Here is a 23,933-nt window from a genome sequence, read left to right as displayed (position 1 = left end):
ATATAGGCTGGGCTTCCTGTTTCTTGAGTATTAGATGCAGTGTTATCAGTTAGCCTCCTGATCCTGCCTCCATGTCTTCTTGCTATGATGGACATGTAGCCCCTGGAACTGTAAGCCAAAACAAATGTTTTCTTTTTCCAGTTGTTTTTATTGGACTGTTTTGTCACAGCAACAGGAAAGTAACTAATGCAAGAGCCCAGCACCCAACAACTGTGGTGGTACTTACTCTTTCATGATGATGGGATCACCTTGTTCTGCTCCACATCTCACATTTTTCACCAACAAATCTGCATACTGGTTAATGATGGGGAACATCTATGCACAAAACAAAATATCATTCACAGTGAGATGAGGGGGCTCAATTCTCAGTGGACTAGCCTTCCCAAGGACAAAGCAAGAGGTCACATCAATACAAAAGGCCATGGTTAGGAGTGTCAACTCAGTGGACATTGGTTTGGAAAGGGCTGTGATCTTCCACTCTACCTGTCCCCAGATCTGTTCTCCATGTTTCCAATGAGAAACTTACTACTTAATTACCTCCTTGAGTTTTCCACTGGTGAAGGTTGGTGACAGCAATGTTCTTAATCTCTTCCATTCCTCATTTTCAGATACAGTGATAGCTTTTTTCAAAATTCCCACTGGACCAAAAGCCTAGAATCCAAAGCCAAAGAGATGGTGCCATATATAAGTTTGGTGAACTCAACAGCTGTAAAAAAAGGTATCATTTATTTGTGATGCTCTCGTTAGTTAATCTAACCTGTTCAATGCATATTTGTCTCAAACACCTGACTTCATCCTTTCAGTCTGTGTCAAGTAGAAAGGAACTGATGACAACCGGTGGCCTTGTTAAGACAGGCTAGTTATGTATTTACATATATTCATAGGATGAGCTTTTTGATAAGGGATGATTAAAGTGGATTGGGAAAAACTAATAGTACTTGGAAGGATATAGAAATTATTTGGAAGAAGTAATGCAGTTCTATGTAAACATTTTTATTACTGTTTTTCATTAGGTATAGTTGATTGAATCTTATGCACATTAAGAAAACACATATTTTGTACAAAAATAAGTATTTTTGGCGTTATGTCCTTTAAAATGAGAACATTTTGGGTCTGATGTGTTTACATAAAAATTTACCTATTATATCAAAATTGAATTCAACATAATAAATTTAGAAAAATAATTGTTTTTAGTGTTTTTCATTGTGGGTATGCAAATGTGTGTTCATGTGGTCATGTGCAGAGGCAAGAGAAGGACACAAGGTGTCCTGTTTTGTCACTCCGCATTATTCCTTTGAGACAGTCTCTCATTGAACCTGAAGGTCCCTGTTTCATCTAGGCTGGCTGGCTGGCTGGAAAACTCCTGAAATACACCTGTCTGTCTCCAGTGCTCAAGTTATTGTGCCCAACTTAAAAAAAGATTTATTTATTATTTAAACAGTATTCTTCCCACCTGTGTGCCTGCCCACCATAAGACACCAGATCTCATTACAGGTGATCGTAAGCTACCATGTGGTTGCTGGGAATTGAACTCATGACCTTTGGAAGAGCAGATGGTGCTCTTAACCTCTCAGCCATCTCTCCAGCCCCCCCCCCACTTTTTTATGTGAATGAAAATACCTTTGCAAGGTACCAGGAAAATAAGCAAGGATTTAGGTGCATTTCACAATTTTTCCACAGAAATGAATTCCTAGGAGCACTGGCTGCTCTTCCAGAGGAACAAGTTTTGATTCCCAGCACCTTAACGGCAACTTAAAATCATCTGCACTTCTCGTTCCAGGAGTTTTGTTGACCATATCTAGCTCCACAGAGATGTAGCATGCACATATTGCAAGACATATATGCAGGCAAAACTCCCATACACATAAAATGAAACAATAAACATAAATAAAGAAGATGAAACACTTTAGGTATGAATTAACAAAAATGTACAGTGTGCTAGAAGCTATAAAATATTGATGAAAGGAATCAAAACTGTTGAAGGAATAGAGAAACAGATCATATTTTTAGATGAGAAGACTCTGCTAGGGAGATGGCTCATCAGGTAAGAGCACTTTTCCCCCTCAATCATGAAGACCTGAGTTTACATCCTCAACACCCATATTAGAAAAAGCTGGGCATGGCTACAGGTGCTATAACTGCAATTTTGAGAACAGAGAGGGGAAGATTTTAAGAGCTCACTGACAGTCTAGCGGAGATGAGACAGTAACCTTTTGGTTCATTGAGAGACATTGTCTCAGGGGAGTAAGGCAGAGTGGCAAAGACACCCAAATTCCTTCTCTTGCCTCAGCACATGCACGCATGGGCACAAGTATTTATGTAACACACATACAATCTAAGTGCTAAGAACTGTGACTTTCTCCAAATGTATAAAAAAATTAACTCAATTCTGATAGCATAGGTAGGTGGGTTTTTATGTGTAGACATTAATAATCTCATTCTGAATTTGCATGAAAAGACAATTTAAGAAGACTTTACGTGAAAGAGATACACAGAAAGGATTCTGAAAATGATGAGGAACCAATTGTTCCATCTCATGTGGAGTCACAATGAAGTTACAATAACTAAAAGGCTGTGCTCTTGTAGGAGGGATAGACACAGTGATTCTATGGCATGTAACAGTGTAAGAGTGATCCAGCCACAGACACAGCCCCAAATGATTTTCATTCATTCTTGGATCCTCAACACAATCATTAAATCACTGGTTTGATGAACTGACTTTGTGTTATAATTTGATATGATCACACACAAGAATGTTTTTGCCACTGGTTTATGTGTGCTTCTGTGAGTGTGTGCACCTTTTTGTGTAAGAGTGCAGGTGTATGCTTGCCATGACACATATAGTGATCAGAGGACAATCTTTGGATGTTGTTCTTCACTTTTTCACCTTGTTTGAGACAGAGTCCTTTGATTCCTAGTACTTAGGCCAGGGGCAGCTGCCTTGCAAGCTTTTGGAAATATTGTCCTTACTTCCGTTTCCTCGTAGGTGTGTCCTGGGAGTACAGACTGTGTGCTGTGTCCAGCTTCTACGTAGGTTCTGTGGAGCTGAACACAGGCTGTGTTCTAGGTGCTTTTATACATCAAGCCATCTTCCCAGACTCCAGGTATCCCCCCACAGGTACAAAAGCAACTTAATTATGTCACAAAAACTGGAAAGATGGAAGAGAAAGAGAGGAAAAAGAATCTTGCCTTAAATCAGATGCTTCATATAAGATGTAGCACAGAAATAGATCAGAGACTTAGATATAAAACTTCAAACTGTATGTAAGTCTGAGGCCAGCCTGGTCTACAAAGCAAGTCCAGGACAGCCAGGGCTATACCAAGAAGCCCTGTCTTGAAAAACAACAAAAAATCCCATAAGACAAAACTGTATAGTTTTTAGTAAAGAAAAAAATGCAACCAACAGTGAGGTTTATGAGATAAATTTTCTGACATGTTACCAAACATAATCCACAAAAGGGAAAATAGGTGTATTTGTATCCTTCAGATAAGATTTTTCCTCTGTTATAGAAAGACTCCTGTTAAACAATAAATGTTAGTGAAAATATATGGGAAATGAATTATTGTATTATGCTGCTAGTGGGAATGTTACTTTGGCCAGCTACCATAGAAACCAGTGTATAGGATCCTTTAAAGTCTGAACATTTAACTACCATGTGATACACTACACTATTGCTGGATTTAAATGAAAAGGAATTAAACTCAACATACCACAGAGATACCTGTGTACCCATGTTTTTTTGGGGGGATTATATTCATAATAGTCATGCTGTAGAATCAGCTTAGGTATTGGTTTTGTTTGCTTTCCGTTGCTGTATTAAACTCCATGACTAGAAGCAACTTGTAGAAGAAAGGGTTTGTTTTAGTTTACAGCTTGTACTTCATCACTGAGGGAAGCCAAGAGCTTGAGGCAGAAATCAACAGAGGCGTGCTGCTCACTGGCTTGCTCCCAGGCTCTTGTTAAGCTACCTTTCTTATACAGTCGACCTGGGGATGGTACCACCTATACTGTGCTGGGCCCTCCTACATCATTTAACCATCAGGAAAATGCCTCGCAGACATGCTCATAGCCTTATCTGACAGGAAATTCTTCAACTTAGGTTCCCTTTTCTAAGGCATGTCAAGTTGACAACCAAGATTAGTCATCCCAGGTGTCCATTAATAGGTGAATAGATAAAGAAAATGTCAGACACACATGAACGTGCTCAAACACACAATGGAGCTTGATTCATCCATAAAAGAGGAAAAATTTATGGCATTTGCATAAAAGTAGATGGAACTGGAGATCATCACGTTAAGAGAAATAAGGCAGATTCAGAAACACAAGTATCACAAGATTCTTCTTATGCATAGTATCTGTATTAAATCTTTTAAAATGCCACAAAATCGGATGGGTTATATTTGGGAAGAAGATCAGAGGGAAAGTGAGATATAAGATAGCAATTGAAAGGTGTTTATAAAATACATACAGTAAGAAATGTCATAATCAACTTATTGTTTTTCACAACAAAATATGCTAACAATGGAGCAAATAAGTATAGATTCTCCTTAAGAAGAAAAGACAAGCTGTGCATGGCCACCCTATGAGATTAGTGGGAGGAAGCCTCATCCATGTTGAAGGGGTAGCTCTGTGTCTTAACTGTTGGTTATTATAGATAGGTACAAATGTGGTGATTTTGTATGGCATTGTACACATATACATACACAATAAGGGAACATAAAATACATGATAACCAAACAATAGGGATTCTATTATTTGCTGTCAGAAAGACATACTAAATTTACAGATATTACCATCAGAAAGAACGGCAGGCTAGATGGAAAATTCTTGTACATTTTTGCCTAGTTACTTATAAAGTTTTAATTATAATTACTTCATGACAAAAAACTAATGCATAGGGCTGGAGAGGTGGCTCAGTGGCTAAGAGCACTGCCTTGCTCTTCCAGAGATCCTGATCTCAATTCCTGGCAATCACATGGTGTCTCACAACCATCTATAATGTGATCGGATGCCCTCTTTTGGCATGTAGGTAACCTGCACTCATATACATAAAATAAATAAATAATCCTTTAAAAAGTTTTTTTAAGAAAAGCTAATGCATAAACATGGCACTGGGGACATGGTGCCACTGGGCAGAGGTTATGAATGCTTTTTGGGTGTATTCACACCCTAAGAAAAATTTTCCAAAGCCGGCAATGGCCAAGTGTGCCTGTAACCCTAGGTGTGTGAGGGGCAGAGACAGGAAAATGTCAGGGGAGGGGCTTCTGGCTGTCAGTTTATCTTCAGGTTCAGTGAGAGATTCCCTCTTAAGGGAATGAGAGAGTGACTATATAGGCCACCTGGCATCCTTCTCTGGCTTCCTTGTGTGTGTTGAGCAGGGACAGGTACTCACATCTAACACACACACACACACACACACACACACACACACACACACACACACAGAATCATACACACCAAAACACTTACCTAATGCATAAACACATGAATAAATGTTGAAATGATTTAAAGAACAGATGCCTACCCGACGGTTTGTGAAAGTAGAATAACATTCCTTCACCAGCACTGTTTTGATTATGTCTGGATCCATGATAGCCAAAATAGGTTGTCGGCCCTCATAAAACCTGCATTGGGGAAGCAGAGAATATTCAACCAACCAGCTAGATTTTATAGCTGGAAGCATGCCCTGGAACCCAAATATTGATTCAGATCTTACAAGACCCATAATCCAAATTGTGCAACACACAACGATGTGAGCTTCTAGTTGAAGACAGGAATTCTGACCTCCTGTCACAGGACTCTCATGAGCAGAAGTATAATGTAGCTCATGCAGGAAGGGGCAATCATGGAATAGTTCTACAAAGAGATCACACTTAGAAATAAATGGGAACATTTGTTAAATCTGGATGGTGCATACGTAAATATTGAACTGAATAGCCAGACACTGGGCAAAAAGTCAGGTGAGTCATCCCTGGGCCATCAAGTCTAAGAGAAAAGTCAAAACAATAATTTTCTCTGACTAATTCAGCCTGTGAACTATGGTACCTGGAGACATACAGGACCTGTGATAGGAAAAGCCTCTAAAATACTTATAGTCATAAGTCTATGGATGTCTTCCAGGTACTGAGATATGTAATCATTTCAAGTAAACCAATGGAAATTTCCAGAATACTTACCCCCACATTTTACCATATTTTTTATGACATTGTCTGTCAAACTCCCAAAATCCCTGGGAAAAGAAAGAAAATGAAAAATCAGTATTTTTATATGTATTTATCTGTGTGTGTGTATGTGTACATGAGGAAGAGAGAGAGAGAGAGAGAGAGAGAGAGAGAGAGAGAGAGAGAGAGAGAGAGAGAGAGAGAATAGAAGACCACTTCTGGTTGTCAATTCTCTCCTCCCATCATGTAGGTTCTAAGGATCAAATTCAGATGCTCAGGATTGGTGGCAGACACATTTACCAGCTGAGCCATCTTACTGCCCCAGACTACTGTTGTAAGTAGATGGTCCTTATCTAATTGGGGTACAAATTATTTGAATTTTACTAAATCAATATTATGGTCTATCCCTGGCAATAGGAGGGATGCTCTTACTCTTATGTATATGAGTGGAAATGAGCAAGAATACAGGAGAAATAAGGACCTTTAAATTGTTAAGTTTTCCCCCAACATTGTACATGCATGGCCACTTACTCTTGTCTATGAATAATAGGGAGTCTGTGGCTCTCTAAAATGTGTTTGTTTCCCCACATGTCATCCCTAAATGCTCAAGGACTTGGAGTTATTCCTTTCATAGGCACAAGAGAAAACAGAAGCTAAGTGAACATGAGGAAAGATTCCAGAAACAGGCACCATTGTGTATCTCCATATTTAAAGTACCTTTTATTTACCTCAAAAGTTCTCCCTAGAACACCAGAGGAAGTAGAAGCTGGAACAAATTTAGGACTTCTTTGCCTCCCCCCATTCATGAATTCATTTATTTAATCAATTTACAGATTGATCGCAGACCCCTCCATTCTTTCCTCCTAGCCTCACCCTCACACCCCCTGTCCCCTACCTCCCTTTACTTGTCCTAGGAGAAGGGCACCAACCCACCCTGGTGCACCAAGTCACAGCAGGACTGATTGCTTCTGCTCTCACTGAGGCCAGACAAGGCATCCCAGATAGGGGACATGGGTTGAAAGGCAGGCAACAGAGTCAGAAACAGTCTCCATTCCAATTGGTAGGGAACCCACATGAAGACCAAGCTGCACCTCTGCTACAGATGTGTAGGGGGCCTGGATCCAGTCCATGCATGCTCTTTGGTTTGTGGTTCAGTCTCTGTGAGCCCCCATGGGCCTAGGTTAATTTTCTTTGTAGCTCTTGTCGTGGTGTTCAGGACCTCTTTCAATCTAGAGAGTGAGTGAGTCTCAGGCACACTGCTGAGTGAGAAAACAAGTAAGCAAAGAATGACAGAGAACTTGCTTCTCAGGTTTTCTACTGAACACAGAAAGATAGAGAGATGGCCCCAACTACGTGGACATTACATTGTATAGTGATTTGAAAGAAAATGGCCTCCTAGGCCTATAGGGAACTGCACTATTAGGAAGTGTGGCCTTGTTGTAGGATGTGATCACTGTGGGCTGGCTTTGAGGCCTGGAATGCTCAAGTGGCACCCAGTGTGGCAGTCACTTCTTCTGCCTGCAGATCCAAATGTAGAACTCTTAGCTGCCTCTCCAGCACTATGTCTGCCTGCACGCTGCCATGCTTCCTGCCATGATGATAGTGGACTAAGCCTCTGAACTATAAGCCAGACCCAATGAAATGTTTTCCTTTATAATAGTTGCAATGATCATCATAATTCTTCAAAGCAATAAAAGAGACACAAATCAAGCATTTTCTTTGACTTTTTACTTCCTGTCCTAGTTTGTTTTAATCATTACCTTGAGTGAGCCAAATTATTTGAGAAGAGAGTCTCCACTGAGATTTTCAAGCTCAGATTGGTCTGGAGTTAATATCTGTGAGGTTTATCTCAATGGTAAATTGATGTAAGAGAGCTAGCTCACTATTCCTTGGGTAGGTACTTCTGAGCTGTTTAAGAAAGAGCTACAAAGAGCCTAAGAGAGCAGCATCCCTCCATGGTGTCTTACTCAGGCTCCTGCCCTGACATCTCTCAATGAAGAATTCCACCCAGTAAGATAAAATAAGACCTTTCATTCCCTAATTTGCATTGTTCACAATGTCTTGTTTTAAAGACTTATTTTTATTTTATGTATATGGATATTTTTTTGTGCATGCATGTATGCGTGCCTCATGCAGGAGGAAGCAAGAAGAAGAAAACGTTAGATCCCCTAGGACTGGAGTTAGAGATGATATTAGCTGCTATGGGGTTTATGGGAACCAAGCTCAGTTTCCCTGTGAGAGAAGTCAGTATTCTGAACCATCTTGTAAGCTTCTTTGTTCACAATGATTTATCACAGCAACAGAAAGGAAACCAGACCATGATTGTAACAGAAACAAAACAAAACAAAGCAAGACAAAGCAAACTTTCTGCTAAGTTTCATTTGTGATGTTTTTAAGTATGAAAACAAAAGTTGCCAGTGAGTTGGCTCATTAGGTAAAGGCCACATAAGCTCAGAGACCTACAGAATATGACATTTAAAAATATTTTTATTCTAAAGATTCTTTGGCAACAAGACAAGTTAACTCCTGGCAACACCCAGCCTATCTCAAAGGTGATGAATGTTTAAGAATCTACTTATGAAGATTGCTTCAAATATAGCAAGACAATCACTGGCAAAATGTCCTTCATTTTGCCACAGACAGAGTTCTGCCTTTAAAAAGGGCAAGCTTAGATGCAGGCAGAGCTGACGGCCAAACTCTGCCAAGACAGGGTAAGCAAGTCCTTAGTAGTTCATGTCTCTCAAATATGTCTGTTACATATATTGCGCCAGAAGGCTGAAGATGATGCTCCAACATTGTAGAGAGTGTTGGGTGACTGTTAAGGCAGTAAACTGTCTCTGTCAGTTTTTCATTTTGGATGCTGTTAACCTGCACTTCTGGTTCATTCAGGTAATTAATTTTTATTCCTTCTCAAGTCTCTGATGGGGTTGAAGACGAGATAGTTTAGTCTTACAATTAAGCTTACTTGGTTAGGGGTTAAGATGTTTTTAGATCTACATAGATGTTCTAAGTTGATAGAGATGAGATATGATAGATATTGCTTTTCATCCAGAATTTTAGACTCAACAATATAGGAAAGATGTTTACTTCAAGTTTGCCTGACACAAATAGCCAAATCACTATGAATGTAACATTTATATAATTCCTGATTCTTCCTGCTATGTGCAGTTTATTTTATTTATGTGTAATAATATAAATGTATATGTTAAAAAAGAAACATAACAAAAATGGAAAAAAGAGAGAATCAACTCTCATAGTAATTCTCTGACCTTCATGTTTACTTCACCACTGCACATCACTGCAAGACACACACTCACACACACACACACACACACACACACACACACACACACACACACACAAATTTAAACACAGGTTCCAGAGGCAGTACTGTCTTTTGCTAGAATATGTACTGGAAAAAAAATCAAACAAACTTTCTTTTGGGCCTCAGAAGTCTTAACAACACATCCTCAACACGAGAACAAATATGCTAGAGGGGTGGGCAGATCACCTGCACCAAAATCAGAAGCCCCAAAGACAATAATCCTAAAACCGGAGACCTTTACCCAATATCCGGCCTTTCCAATTGCAGGCTCTAAGGCAGTTTTGGCAACTGTAGCAAGGCAGGTTGGGAGCTCAGTCAACACTTACGTCGCGGTATGCAAGGATATTTCCCATGAAAGGCAGTGGTTTGGGTCCAGAAATCCCCAAATTCTTAAAATGTCCATGTGTATAGGTTCCATACCTGTAAAGTGAGATATTAAGTTCTTAGAGACTGTCACTGTGTGTCATGTGGGCTTAACAGTCACAGACACAGGGATTCTAACATTCCAGCTGGAGTGGAGCATAACATGTAAGCAACACTCAACAAGAAAAACTTCAACAATAACACCTACTTTTGATCTTCATTTTTACCCTCACCTTTTCTGAGAGACTCCCCAAATCCACAATGGTTAGATAAAACATGTGAATGGGTTTTTGGCTCTAAGTGCTGAAGTAAATGTTAATGTGATGAGATTCAGTCTAAAATACTTCTACTTAATTTCATTTGTTTTCTTTAATCACTTATGAAGCTGATTGGATGCCAATGGGTATCTGTCCCTCTAGTGACCTTCAGGGGGGCTGCGACTCACAAGTGTACCTGAGGAGTCTCCCTTGTGAGGAATATTTTCTTATTTCCTCCCAACTCAGGGGGTTCAGACCTTTTTTAATGTTGCCACCCTTTAATAAAGTTCCTCATGATCTGGTGACCTCCAACTATAGAATTATTTTCATTGCTACTTCACAACTGTACTTTGCTACTGTTATGAATCAATATGTAAGTATCAGAAGTGCAGCATGTCTGATATGAGGACCATGAAAGGGTCTAGATCCACAGGTTGAGAACTGCTCTTCTAACTCATACCTGGATAGAATTTATGTCATCACTGCCCCATTCTCTTCCTTACCCACCGACACTGAGAGATTAACATAACCCGATGGACAAGCACAGCAAAAACTGTTGAATTATAAAAACCTGCTCAGCAAGTTTATCTCAAAGCATATACACAATGTATCCTATGCATTTGTTTATGCCTTAGACATGCACTTATAAACAGATAAAGTCACTTTACACACAGCTATTGTTACAAACACGGAGAGCAACAGCCCGACTTTAACCTTCTGAATAGAAGACTGCTGGTCTTATCTCATAGAAGTTTTAGGATCAAATGAAATGAAACCTTTTCAACTAATTGCAAAACATGACCAGATGGAAGAAGATGTTGCCACAATACCACAAATGCATAGCCTTCCCCTCAAAAAATAAAAAAGTTTGATGTTTCTGTCTTCACATCACCATGAGTATCTATCTTCTATTAATGTAGGATAGTAACAGAAGTTAAATGTGATGTGTTCAGTGAGGGGGAGCATCTACTCTCCGTGGACTCATATGTGTTCTCTGTCTCTCTCTCTCTCATGCACACACCCCCACACACACCCCCACACACACATACAGCAGTAGAATGAGTGTCCATGGTGGTTACATTTGTAGTCCTGGAACTCGGGATAACCTCTTTCTTACCATGTACCATCATGAAGTCATCCCAACATAGAAAGGAAGCATTGAAATAGACGTTTTGACCAATGCTTCCAGTGGAATTTAGAAAGAAAGTATATAAATAGGTCTGCGTACTATATAGAACATCTGTGCTTGGGGAGGCAGAGAACTCCAGGGATGAGTAACAAAAAAAAAAAAAAAAAAAAAAAGAGTGAATCTGGACCTATCACAGAGCCTGTGGTATACTAGGGACATTGTATAAATAGTCTTAGAGGTTGGACAAGGGAGCACAAACTAGCCATGTGAACATGGGGCAAAACTCCATATCTTCTGCATCAGAGAAGACAGAGTAGAAGATAGCACAAAAGCTCCTCCCACCCCCACAGTCCGGAGACCTTGCAGAAGTCTCTCATCAAATGCAAGGGCCAGTCATTTGTGATCTGCTTCTGCTGAGCCTCGGTTTATTTATCTGAGGGAAACACTGAGGCTCAATCAGAGGACAACCCAAGCCTAAGTGAGGTCACTCAGTCCTCTTATCCACAGAAAGTGGAGCTAAGTAGAAGAGGAATGTATACTTATCCCCTTGGAGGGATTTGCTTAAGACTGAAAGCAACATCTTAGGTCTTTCTAGCATCCCACACCCAAGCAATGTCCCCTTCATTTTCCCTTTGGAATTTTCAAGCTGGTAAGAGGGAGAATTGTCTTATTCATGCCCCCCCCCAAGTCATAACCACTGAGGAGAGGATCCTGGGCAGTTTACTCACAGGTAGAGGAGCGCCAGGCTGGTAACCAGGAGCATCCAGGTTTCCATGGCGAAGTTTGGGATCAGGTCCATTGTTGCTTTCTTTAATCAAGTCTTTCTTTTGTACTTTACTCTCAGCTGTGTGTACTGCGCCTTCCAGGTTTGAGCCTACTGATCTCCCCTCCCTGCCTTGCTGTGATTCAGGGAGGCCAGCCTGCAGTGCTTAAGTACTGGAAAAGAGGATGTGGCTGACCTTACATTCAGCAGAAACACTGCTGTGCCCCACCTACAGTTCCAAGAGTTCTGTGCACTTTCCACCTTGCCAGTTGGCAGAGAATCATGGGTGTGACCACTTTGATATTTGAATTCCTTTGGTAGAAATATCAACGAAAAATACAAGCTGTATCGTCATTGGATCCAAAGGTTGTTGCTTCTTATCAGAAACTTGACTGAAGTTATTTGCTTTAAGCTCTTTCAGTCTGTCCTTTTGCCCTGGGGTGCTTTTATTTTGCAAGACTCAAGATTTATGTGAGCTACACTTAAAAGGTTTTTTTTTTTTTTAAATTTACTTCCTTCTACCTACAAAATCCTCTGTCTCAGAGAATGCTCTTATTCATTCTTCAGAACTTATTCTTTTAAATTCCATCTAGTAGAATCCTTCCTCACTGACCTCCTGAAAATTAAAATGGTTAGTTTCTTGGACATAGTTTGTTATGTCCAGGAAACAATTGTATTTTTGTTTTTTTGAGAACATTATTGGTTTTCATGAATGTTTTCATTACCATGTCATAAACTTCTTCAAGGTATCATCTTATTAGGACTATCTTTTATGCCTCCAGTTCCTAATAGAATGCTTTAAAATAGTTGGCCTCTGGAAAGTTCAGATAAAGTTGTCTTCTCTGTGTCCATTTCCTATAAACTGACCACTTCATGTTCCTGGGTCAAAAAAGCAAATGGGATTAGCTAGTCTCAGTCTCCTTCCTGAAAGATGCAGGCTGGTCTGGCATGGAGCTGATTGCTCCATCACATGGAGCTGGAGAGATGTCTCAAGAACTTAGAGCACTGTCTGCTCTGTCAAAGGACCAGGGTTTGATTCTCAGGATCCACATGGTGGTTTACAACTTTCTGGATTTGACCTTCAGTGGATTCAACTTCATGGGCACTGCATTCATGTGATGTGCAGACATACATGCAGCCAAAACACCCATATAGGTAACATAAAATAACTAAAAAACCCGTGTGTGTGTGTGTGTGTGTGTGTGTGTGTGTGTGTGTGTGTGTACTCACAATTGTAGGAGTGACTTACTAGGGATTATGCAAATCTCTGTTAGACATACAGATAGGGAAAGATGTCACAGACAGAAGACAAAGATAGAAAATTCCTGGCTTTGGTCCTCACTGTCTGGACTTGAAACAATGGCCTGGCAGGCTTTACAAGTTACAAGATGGGGCTGGATAAGTTTACCCAAAGTTGTGCATCTTTCAGGCTCTTTTTCTTTGTTTAAATTAACCAATCTTAAACTAGGGGAAGAACCTCCTCAGTCACAACCCATCTTATGTATTGGGTCAATGTTTTTTCACTTGAACTCTGAGATTGCCAATTTGGTTTGTCTAACTGACCAACCTGCTCTGCTATTCCCCTGGCTCTGCCTCCCACACCTGGGGATAACAGGTAGTCCACTATGCCTGCCACACATTGTATGCATATAAGCAAACTCTGGTCCTTATGCTTGCATAGAAGGCACTTTTCCACTGAACCATATCCCCAGTGCCCAAATTACTCAAATTCTTCTTAACCAATGAATGAGAAATCTCTGAAAAGACCTCACATCTGCGATGAATGTGTATTTGAGGATTGAAGATGACAGTTGTCTGAAAAGACAGGAGGTGCACAAACACTTTAGCCCCTAATCTATGGCAGATGCTACTACATACATCATTCAAAGGTGCCCAGGACTCCAAAGTAAAATATGATTCCAGATATAGACTTGGGGGGAAAGGTGTGTAAAAATAGACACACCTTTGCTTTCAGACAAATGAATGAATACGCCACAAGCACATTGCATGTTCCAGAAGTGGGATTAGAAATTACAGCTGGCGTCCTGTCGTGAAGGGTGTATCTTCTTCTACCAGATTCTTTAAGTTCCTCTTGTCCATATTCTCCCCTCTTCTCCTTCTCACTCATTCCTGGGTAAGCAGTTTCTTTCTGCTACATGCTCCCTGCCTTGATGTTTCATTCAGATTTGCCACATGCCCAAAGAAATTGATCAACATAGGGACTCCTGACAGTAGGAGTCAAAACAAATCTTTTGTCCCATAGGTTGTTTATTGGAGGGATTTTTTCATGCTCATGAAAAGTTACCATGAATAACACAAAGAATTGGCATAAACAAGTGAGTCGTTACATAACTGTGGGACTCAGAAACCCGTGGAACTTGTTTGCAGAAGAGTAAGAAAAAAGATCTGGGAAAGGAAGACGTTTCTTAGGTTGCCGTAAATGGAGACCGATGGATGATTGAAGTATCAACAGGGATATGACTGCATCAGAGTGGACAGAAAATCTTGACTGATGATGTTTCAGATGGAAATGAGAACTTTGTTGGATTTCTTTGGAGAAATCACAGGTCATTCATGGTACATGCTGGCAACAAACATGTCTACATTTTATTGATGCCCCAAAAGCATTGGAGGCAGAGTTTAAAGGGCATGGGCTAACAATCAGGGAAAATTTAAAGTAACACAGCATTAAGCTTGCTGACATGGTTACTTCTAGCTACTTCTAGGCAGACTTACCAGGAGAAGGAGTACAATGCAAAGAGAAAATATGTGAAAAGTTTGCAGCTTGGTCAAACTTTGTTGGGGCCAAAATGGTATAGTTACTAAAGAGATTAGTGTCATTTAATGAAATATGAAGTAGTTTTGATTTGCATTTCCATAGTTACTAAAGATGTTGAACATCCATTTCTTGATTTTTCTTTTTGCCATTTCCATTTCATCGTTTGAAATGTGTCCATTTAGCTTCTCTTATAGCTAGCTTTATGCTAACTTGACACAATATGAAGTCATTTTGCAAGAGGAAACTTCAGTTGAGAAAATGTGCCTACTAGATTGGCTCATGGGCAAGTCTTTAGTGCATTTTCTTAATCAGTGATTGAGGTGGGAGGACCCAGCCCATTTTAGCTGGTGTTACATCTGATCTATTGGTTCTCAGTGCTGTATGAAAGAAGGCTGAGCAAGCCAGAAGAAGTTAGCCACAAAGTAGTGTTCCTCCATGGCATCTGCACGGTTCTTGCCCTGATTGAGTGCTTGCCCTGATTTCCTTCAATGATGGACTACGATATGGGATGAAAGGCGTATGGTGTGTGCAGACAGGAGCATAGAGGTCATCAGGATGTACCACCAGGCACAGAGTGTCTTCATCCATGCCTGCAGCTCAATTCTTTGTGTTCATCATCTTTTTGTGTGTAAAGTTATTAGCATACAGAACAAATTTTATTTAAAAAATGCCTCCTTTTATGACCCTTTGTAGACTAAGACATTTGGCTTTGGATTGGCCATGTGTCTGTCTGGGTTTTGGTCTCAAGAAACAACTAGACTATCTCACCCATGTAGACTAGAGTACAGGTGTAGAGGACAGTTCAAATCCATATTTACATCTCATTACAGTGCCTGTAATTAACCATATTAAGTTTTTCAAAATAAAATGTGTTAGCTCCAGAAAGGCATTATATTTTTGATGTGTATGTTTGTATGTCTGTTTCATTTGTGTGTGTGAGTGAGTGAATACAGAGAGCATGTGTATATGCAGGTGTGACTGCACATGTGTGTGACTGTATGTTGTAGCCCAGAGTTAAAGTCAAGCATCTTTCTCTGTTCACTTCCCACCTTTATTCTTTTAAGGTTTATTTTATTTGTATATGTGTTTTTATACTTACGTATGTGCAAGCATTTGCATGTTTCTCTAGAGGCTAGGGGAGAGCACATGATTTCCTGTAGCCCGAGTTACAGGCAGTTGTGAGCCACCCAATGCTGTGCTAGAATTACATCATGCCTTATACATGGACAATGGGAATTCTTAACCACTGGGTAATCTCCCTATCCTTTCCACCTTCAGCAAAGTGTCTGGATAAAAAATTAACTAAAAACTCAGTGTCCCTTTTTTATATAAATGATAAGCAGGCTGAGAAAGATATCAGGGGAATAAACCATTCACAATAGCCACGAATAATATAAAATGCCTTGGTGTAACTCTAACTAAGCTAGTAAAAGACCTATATGACATGAACTTCAAGTCTTCAAAGAAAGAAATTGAAGAAGATATCAGAAGATGGAAAGATCTTCCTTGATTATGGATTGGTAGTATTAACAATAAGATAGTCTTTTTTATCAAAATCTATCTACATATGCCATAAATTTCCATTAAAATTCCAATACAATTTTTTAAAAATTTATTTATTCACTACCTTTCAATCGTAGCCCCTTCCCTCCTTTATTTCTATTCCCACCCTCCCTCTCTCTTCCCTTTTTTCCTCCTCCCATACCCCTCAGAAAATGGGAGGCCCTCCACTCATTCCAGTACAGCATCAGGACTGAGCTCATCCTCTACCAAGGTAGCCTGGCAAGGCAGCCCTGCCAGAAAGAAGTAATTGAAAAGCATTCAAGAAAGTCCTTACCTGAGACAGCCCCTGCTCCCCTTACTAGGGGACCCACATAAAGACCAAGCTGCCCATTTGGTACATATGTGTAGGGGACCAAGTTCTTGTCCCATATATGGTCCTTGGTTGGTGTTTCATTCTTTGCAACTCCCCTTTCTGGGCTCAGGGTAGTTGGCTCATTTAGTCTTCTCGTGGAACTACTGTTCCTTCTGGGTCCTTCTATCCTTCTTCCCACTCTTCTACAAGGCTTTCTGTGCTCTGCCCAATGTTTGGCTGTGAGTCTCAGTATCTGTTTGGATCCATTTCAGGGTGGAGCCTCTCACAGAACTGCTATGCTAGGATCCCATCTGCAAGTATAGCAGAGTGTCATTAATAGTATCAGGGGTTGTCTGTCTTGCATGTTGTAGCCAGGCATTATCCAACAAAATTCTTTACAGATGTTGAAAGAAGAATTCTAAACTGCATATGAAAAAACAAAATGAAATACTAGAATTGGTAAAACAATCCTGTACAATAAAAGAACTTCTGAAGGTATCACCATCCCTGATATTAACTTGTGCTTCAAAGCAATAGTAATAAAACCCACATTGTATTGACTTCTTTACCTACACAAATCTACACCCCTTCTTTCTCTTTCTCATTAAAGTACAAATAGGAATCTAAAAACATAAGGAGATGAAATGAAAACAAACAGTAAATAAAGCCAAAGAAAAACCTGCAAGAAACACATAAAACTCAGAGACATACACATTCAAACATGCAGAAAAGCCAGAAAACAAAAACCAGAAACCATACTATATAAGCAAAAGATCCATAGGGAAAAAATACAACAAACAAACAAAACCAAAAACAAAACAAAAACAAAAACAAACCAAATCAATCAATCAATCAATCAATCAATCAAACAAACAAAAACCCTCAGACAATATACTGTGAGATTAAAAACAAGACAAGGCAAAACAAGCAAAAATCCCTGCCAAACTACCACCGAGTTCATTGGCATGGGGTCTTGCCTTAAGTGTGGGGATTTGTATACCCAGTTAGAATCCTTTGGAGAAAAGAAATTTTTTCACTTGGAAGCAGCTACCAATTGGACACATGGGTCAGGGATGGGGGATACGTTTACTTCCCTTGTCACAGCCCAGATCTCATCTGGCGTAGGTCTGTGAAGGTCTCGTACATGCTGCCACACTCTCTGTGAGCTCATATGTGCACCTGTCCTGTTGTGTCGAGAAGGCCTTGTTTTCTTGGTGGCTTTCATCGCCACTGGTTCTTAGAGTTTTTCTGCCTCATCTTCTGCAGAATTCTCAGGGCCCTGAGGGAAGGGGTTTGGTAGGGGTATCCCCATTCAGGACTGAATGTTCTAAGATCTCTCACTCTCTGCACATTGTCTAGTTGTGAGTCGCCATATTTGTTCCCATCTACCATGAGGGGAAGCTTTTCCGATGATAGCTGAGCAAGATACTGATCTTTGAGTACAGCATGCTGTTGTTAGGAGTAGTTTTATTGTTATGTTTCTTTAGCAGAACAGTACTGTTTCGCTTTCCCCGAGGTCCATGATCTATCTAGTTTTATGCTCTTGACCATGTAGACAGTGTTAGGCATAGGCTTCATCTCATGGAATGGGTCTTCTATCCAAGCAGATAATGGTTGGGTTATTCCACAACTCTTGCACTACTGTTGCAGCAGTGCATCTTGCAGTCAGGTGGTGACCATTGTATGTGACAAGGTTTGTATGTGGGTTGGTGTTTGCCTTTCTCCTCTGATAATGTGCATAATACCTCCCAGGATCGTGAATACTAGTCAACAGGAGTGAGGGCGTTACTTCTCTAATTCCAGTGAGTTATGCAGGGTTTGTCCTCAGCAATAGGGCCCTACCCTCAGTTTGTGGAGAGCAAATATCTCTATAATGAGATGCAGAATCCTATGAGTATATGCCCAAGATTGGTGTGGCTGGATCTTGTGATAGATTGACTTTCAATTTTTTTTACTAACCTGCACACTGATTTCCATTGTTATTATAGCAGTTTGTGTGTGTGTATATATATATATATTTGCACCAAGAGGTGGAGTTTCTAGAAGATGGTAAAAACTTTTTCTCTTTTCTTTCTTTAAAATTGAAACTAGTAACTAGGAGCTAGATAGTGGTGGCTCATGCCTGTAATCCCATCTTTCAGGGAGGCAGAGGCAGGCAGATCTCTGTAAGTTTGAATCCAGCCTGGTCTACAAAGTGAGTCCAGGAAAGCCAAGGCAACACAGAGAAACCATGTCTCAAAAAAACAAAACAAAACAAAATTGAAAATAGGTTCTTCTATCCTAAGATGTATCCCTACCACAGTTTCTCCTCCCTCCAACCTTCCTAGAATCTCCCTTTCCCCATAACGACTCCCATACTGTTTCTTAACTTTGCCAGCAGTCTTTGACACTATCTTTTCCTTTAGATTTCTTTTTATAGCATACCAAAGCAGAATTAGCAAGTCTTGATAAGGAACTAGGAAGTGTGAGAACTTAGACACACCTGGGAATCTTCCTTCATCTGTCAGTGAGAGACTTGATCAGAGTCACCTAAGAGATCCAAAGTCTTTCTTTTCTAATCATAAGTTCTGTTAAAGATAGTCTGCCTTGATCTGTGTCTGTGCCCTTCTTGAACTTTCAGAGATACTCACCCACTCATAATTATCCTCATTATCTCCCGTGCCAGTTAGAGTACCAGAGGTCTTCCATCCCAGAAAGAGCCAAGAACTATGAGAGCAGGATGCAGTGTAAACATACGGAGTATGAGCCTTAGGAGAGGGTACCATAGAGGCTGTTGAACTCTCAACTATCAGGTGATTTTTCTTTTCTTTTTTCTTTTTTTATTTAGCTTTACTTGAATTTTCAGATCACAGGGCAAATGCTGCCAAATTCTTTAACAAAATATGGTATGAACGGCTGGCCTCCAGGCAGTTCCCAAGAGAATCTTTTTCTTTTTCATTAATTTATTCTTGTTACATCTCAATGTTTATCCCATCCCTTGTATCCTCCCATTCCTCCCTCCCCCCCATTTTCCCATTATTCTCCTCCCCTATGACTGTTCCTGAGGGGGATTACCTCCCCCTGTATATTCTCATAGGGTATCAAGTCTCTTCTTGGCTACCTGCTGTCCTTCCTCTGAGTGCCACCAGGTCTCCCCCTCCAGGGGACATGGTCAAATGTGAAGCACCAGAGTACGTGAGAAAGTCATATCCCACTCTCCACTCAACTGTGGAGAATATTCTGATCATTGGCTAGATCTGGAAAGGGGTTTAAAGTTTACCTCCTGTATTGTCCTTGGCTGGTGCCTTAGTTTGAGCGGGACCCCTGGGCCCAAATCTGCCTATCATATTGTTCTACTTGTAGATTTCTAGGACCCTCTGTATCCTTTTATTTTGCTATTCTCCCATGCATCTCTCATTTAGAGTCCCAATAGGATGCCCTCCCCTCTGTCCCAGTTTCCTGGTAAGTGAAGGCTTTCGTGGGACATGCCCCTTGGGCTAGTATGCAGATATAAGTGAGTATATACCATTTGATTCTTTCTGCTTCTGGGTTAACTCACTCATTATGATCATTTCTAGCTCAATCCATTTATCCACAAATTTCAGGAATTCCTTGTTTTTAATAGCTGAGTAGTATTCCATAGTGTATATGTACCACAGTTTCTTTATCCACTCTTCTACTGTGAGACACTTAGGCTGTTTCCATGTTCTGGCTATTATGAATAAGGCTGCTATGAACATGGTTGAGCAAATTTTCTTGTTGTGTGCTGGAGCATCTTCTGGGTATATTCCAAGGAGTGGAATAGCTGGGTCTTGAGGAAGCCCTATTCCCAGTTTTCTGAGATAGCACCAGATAGATTTCCAAAGTGGCTGTACTAGTTTGCATTCCCACCAGCAATGAAGGAGTGTTCCTCTCTCCCCACATCCTCGCCAGCATGTGGTGTCGCTTGAATTTTTGATCTTAGCCATTCTGATGGGTGTAAGATGGAATCTCAGAGTTGTTTTGATTTGCATTTCCCTGATGACTAAGGAGGTTGAGCATTTCTTTAAGTGTTTCTCAGCCATTTGATACTCCTTTGTTGAGAATTCTCTGTTTAGTTCCAAGCCCCATTTCTCAATTGGGTTATTCGGTTTGGTGGTGTTTAATTTCTTGAGTTCTTTATATATTTTGGATATTAGACCTTTGTCAGATGTAGGGTTGGTGAAGATCTTTTCCCAGTCTCTAGGCTGTCGCTTTGTTCTCTTGACAGTGTCTCCTGCCTTACAGAAGCTTCTCAGCCTCATGAGGTCCCATTTATTAATGGTTGACATTAAGGCCTGGGCCGTTGGTGTTCTGTTCAGGAAGTTGTCTCCTGTGCCAATATGTTCCAGGCTCTTTCCCACTTTTTCTTCTAAGTGGCTTAGTGTCTCTGGTTTTATGTTGAGGTCTTTAATCCACTTGGATTTGAGTTTTGTGCAAGGTGACAAATATGGGTCCAGTTTCATTTTTTTACACATAGACCTCCAGTTAGACCAGCACCATTTGTTGAAGATGCTATCCTTTTTCCATTGAATGGATTTGGCTTCTTTGTCAAAAATCAAGTGACCATATGTGTGTGGATTCATATCTGGGTCTTCGATTCGATTCCACTGATCAACCAGCCTGTTGCTGTGCCAGTACCATGCTGTTTTAAGTACTATTGCCTTATAGTACAGTTTGAGATCAGGTATGGAGATTCCTCCGGAGCACCTTTTATTGTACAAGATTGTTTTAGCTATTCTGGGTTTTTTGTTTTTCCATATGAAGTTCAGAATTGAACTTTCAATGTCTTTAAAAACTTGTGTAGGTATTTTGATAGGGATTGCATTGAATCTGTAGATTGCTTTTTGTAGGATGGCCATTTTTACTATGTTAATTCTCCCGATCCATGAGCAAGGAAGATCATGCCATCTTCTCAGGTCATCTTCAATCTCTTTCTTCAGAGTTTTGAAATTTTTTTCATACAAGTCCTTCACTTGCTTAGTTAGGGTAACTCCTAGATATTTTATATTGCTTGTGGCTAATGCGAAGGGTGTGGTTTTCCTAATTTCTTCCTCTGCAAGCTTGTCATTTGTGTATAGGAAGGCTACAGACTTTTTTGAGTTAATTTTGTATCCAGCCAATTTGCTGAAGGTGTTTGTCAGCTTTAGGAGTTCTCTGGTGGAATTTTGAGGGTCACTTATGTACACTATCATATCATCTGCAAAGAGGGATAATTTGACTTCCTCCTTTCCCATTTGGATACCCTTGATCTCCTTTTGTTGTCTTATTGCTCTGGCTAGAACTTCGAGTACTATATTGAAGAGATATGGAGAGAGTGGGCAGCCTTGCCTTGTTCCCGATTTGAGAGGAATTTCCTTGAGTATCTCACCATTTACTTTGATTTTGGCTATTGGCTTGCTGTATATAGCCTTTATTATGTTGAGGAAAGTGCCTTGTATCCCCGATCTCTCTAAAACTTTAAACATGACTGGGTGTTGAATTTTATCAAATGCTTTCTCTGCATCCAAGGAGATGATCATGTGGTTTTTTATTTTCAGTTTGTTTATATGGTGGATTACATTGATGGATTTCCGTATATTAAACCATCCCTGCATGCCTGGAATGAAGCCTACTTGGTCATGATGAATGATATCTTTGATGTGTTCCTGTATTCGTTTTGCAAGTATTTTATTTAGTATTTTTGCATCTGTGTTCATAAGAGAAATTGGTCTGAAATTCTCTTTCTTTGTTGAGTCTTTGTGAGGTTTAGGTATCAATGAGACTATGGCCTCATAGAATGAATTTGGTAATTTTCCATCCATTTCTATCTTTTGGAGTAGCTTGAAGAATATCGGTATTAGTTCGCCTTTAAAGGTCTGGTAGAATTCTGCACTGAAACCATCTGGCCCTGGGCTTTTTTTGGTTGGGAGACCATCGATGATTGCTTCTATTTCTGTAGGGGAAATGGGACTATTTAGCTTGTTTATCTGTTCTTCATTCAACTTTGGCAAGTGAAATTGTTCAAGAAAATCGTCCATTTCCCTTAGATTTTCAAATTTTGTGGCGTATATGCCTTCAAAGTAGGATCTTATGATTCTTTGAATTTCTTCAGTGTCTGTTGTTATGTCTCCCTTTTCATTTCTGATTTTGTTGATTTCAATACTGTCTCTCTGCCTTTTAGTTAGTTTGGCTAATGGTCTGTCTATCTTGTTGATTTTCTCAAAGAACCAGCTTTTGGTTTTTTTGATTCTTTGGACTGTTTTCTTAGTTTCTAACTTGTTAATTTCAGCCCTGAGTTTGATTATTTCCAGGCGTCTACTCCTCTTGGGTGTTTCTGCTTCTTTTTTTCCTAGGGCTTCCAGTTGTGTTGTTAAGATGCTTATGTGTGATGTTTCCAATTTCTTTTTAAAGGCACTTAGTGCTATGAATTTTCCTTTTAGCACTGCTTTCAATGTATCCCACAAATTTGGGTATGTTGTTTCTTTATTTTCATTGAATTTCAGAAACTCCTTGATTTCTTTCTTTATTTCTTCCCTGACCCAGGTGTCATTTAGCAGAGAGTTGTTTAGTTTCCACGTATGTGTAGGCTTTTTGTTATTTCTGTTGTTGTTGAATTGCAGCCTAAGAGCATGGTGATCTGATAGGATACAAGGTATTATTTCAATCCTCTTGTATCTATTGAGGCTTGCTTTGTGACCTACGATGTGATCAATTTTGGAGAAGGTTCCATGGGGTGCAGAGAAGAAGGTGTATTCTTTCTTGTTTGGGTGAAAGGTTCTATAGATATCTGTTAGATCCATTTGACCTATGGCATTGGTTAATGATGTTATTTCTCGGCTTAGTTTCTGTTTCAATGACTTATCCTTCAGTGAGAGTGGGGTGTTGAAGTCTCCCACTATTATTGTGTGGGGATCGATGTGTGGTTTAAGCTTTTTTAGGAGATCTTTTACAAATGTGGGTGCCCTTGTATTGGGAGCATAGATGTTCAGAATTGTGATGTCATCTTGGTTGACTTTACCTTTGATGAGTATGAAGTGTCCTTCCTCATCCCTTTTGATTAATTTTGGTTGAAAATCTATTTTGTTCGATACTAAAATGGCTACACCTGCTTGCTTCTTGTGACCATTTGCTTGGAATATTTTTTCCAACCTTTTACCCTGAGGTAATGCCTTTCATTATGGGTGAGATGTATTTCTTGAATGCAGAAGAATGTTGGATCTTGTTTATGTACCCATTCAGTTAGTCTGTGTCTTTTTATTGGAGAATTGAGGCCATTGATGTTGAGAGATATTAATGACCAGTGACTGTTAAGAGTCTTAAT

General features: G+C 40.0%; 1 protein-coding gene across 5 annotated transcripts in view; it reads right to left on the bottom strand.

The window, feature by feature from the left end:
• Positions 1-23,933, bottom strand: part of LOC127202537 (cytochrome P450 3A9-like) — a 112,550-nt gene that overhangs the window by 18,222 nt on the left and 70,395 nt on the right. For 2 of the 5 annotated variants that reach the window (XM_051161179.1, XM_051161180.1), the window contains 4 exons: positions 6,178-6,230; positions 5,526-5,625; positions 538-651; positions 227-315 (listed from right to left, as the gene is read on the bottom strand). In XM_051161179.1, coding sequence (XP_051017136.1) covers positions 227-315; positions 538-651; positions 5,526-5,625; positions 6,178-6,230 — 356 coding nt within the window. Of the gene's footprint in view, positions 1-226; positions 316-537; positions 652-5,525; positions 5,626-6,177; positions 6,231-9,813; positions 9,908-11,964; positions 12,125-23,933 lie in introns of those variants that run through there. The other 3 variants (XM_051161177.1, XM_051161178.1, XM_051161181.1) reach the window with 3 other exon arrangements.

Source organism: Acomys russatus, chromosome 19 (genome assembly GCF_903995435.1).
Source record: "Acomys russatus chromosome 19, mAcoRus1.1, whole genome shotgun sequence".
In the NCBI taxonomy this organism is placed as follows: Eukaryota; Metazoa; Chordata; class Mammalia; order Rodentia; family Muridae; genus Acomys; species Acomys russatus.
Note: the sequence above shows the minus strand (reverse complement) of the source record. Positions and strands in the feature narration are given on the sequence as shown.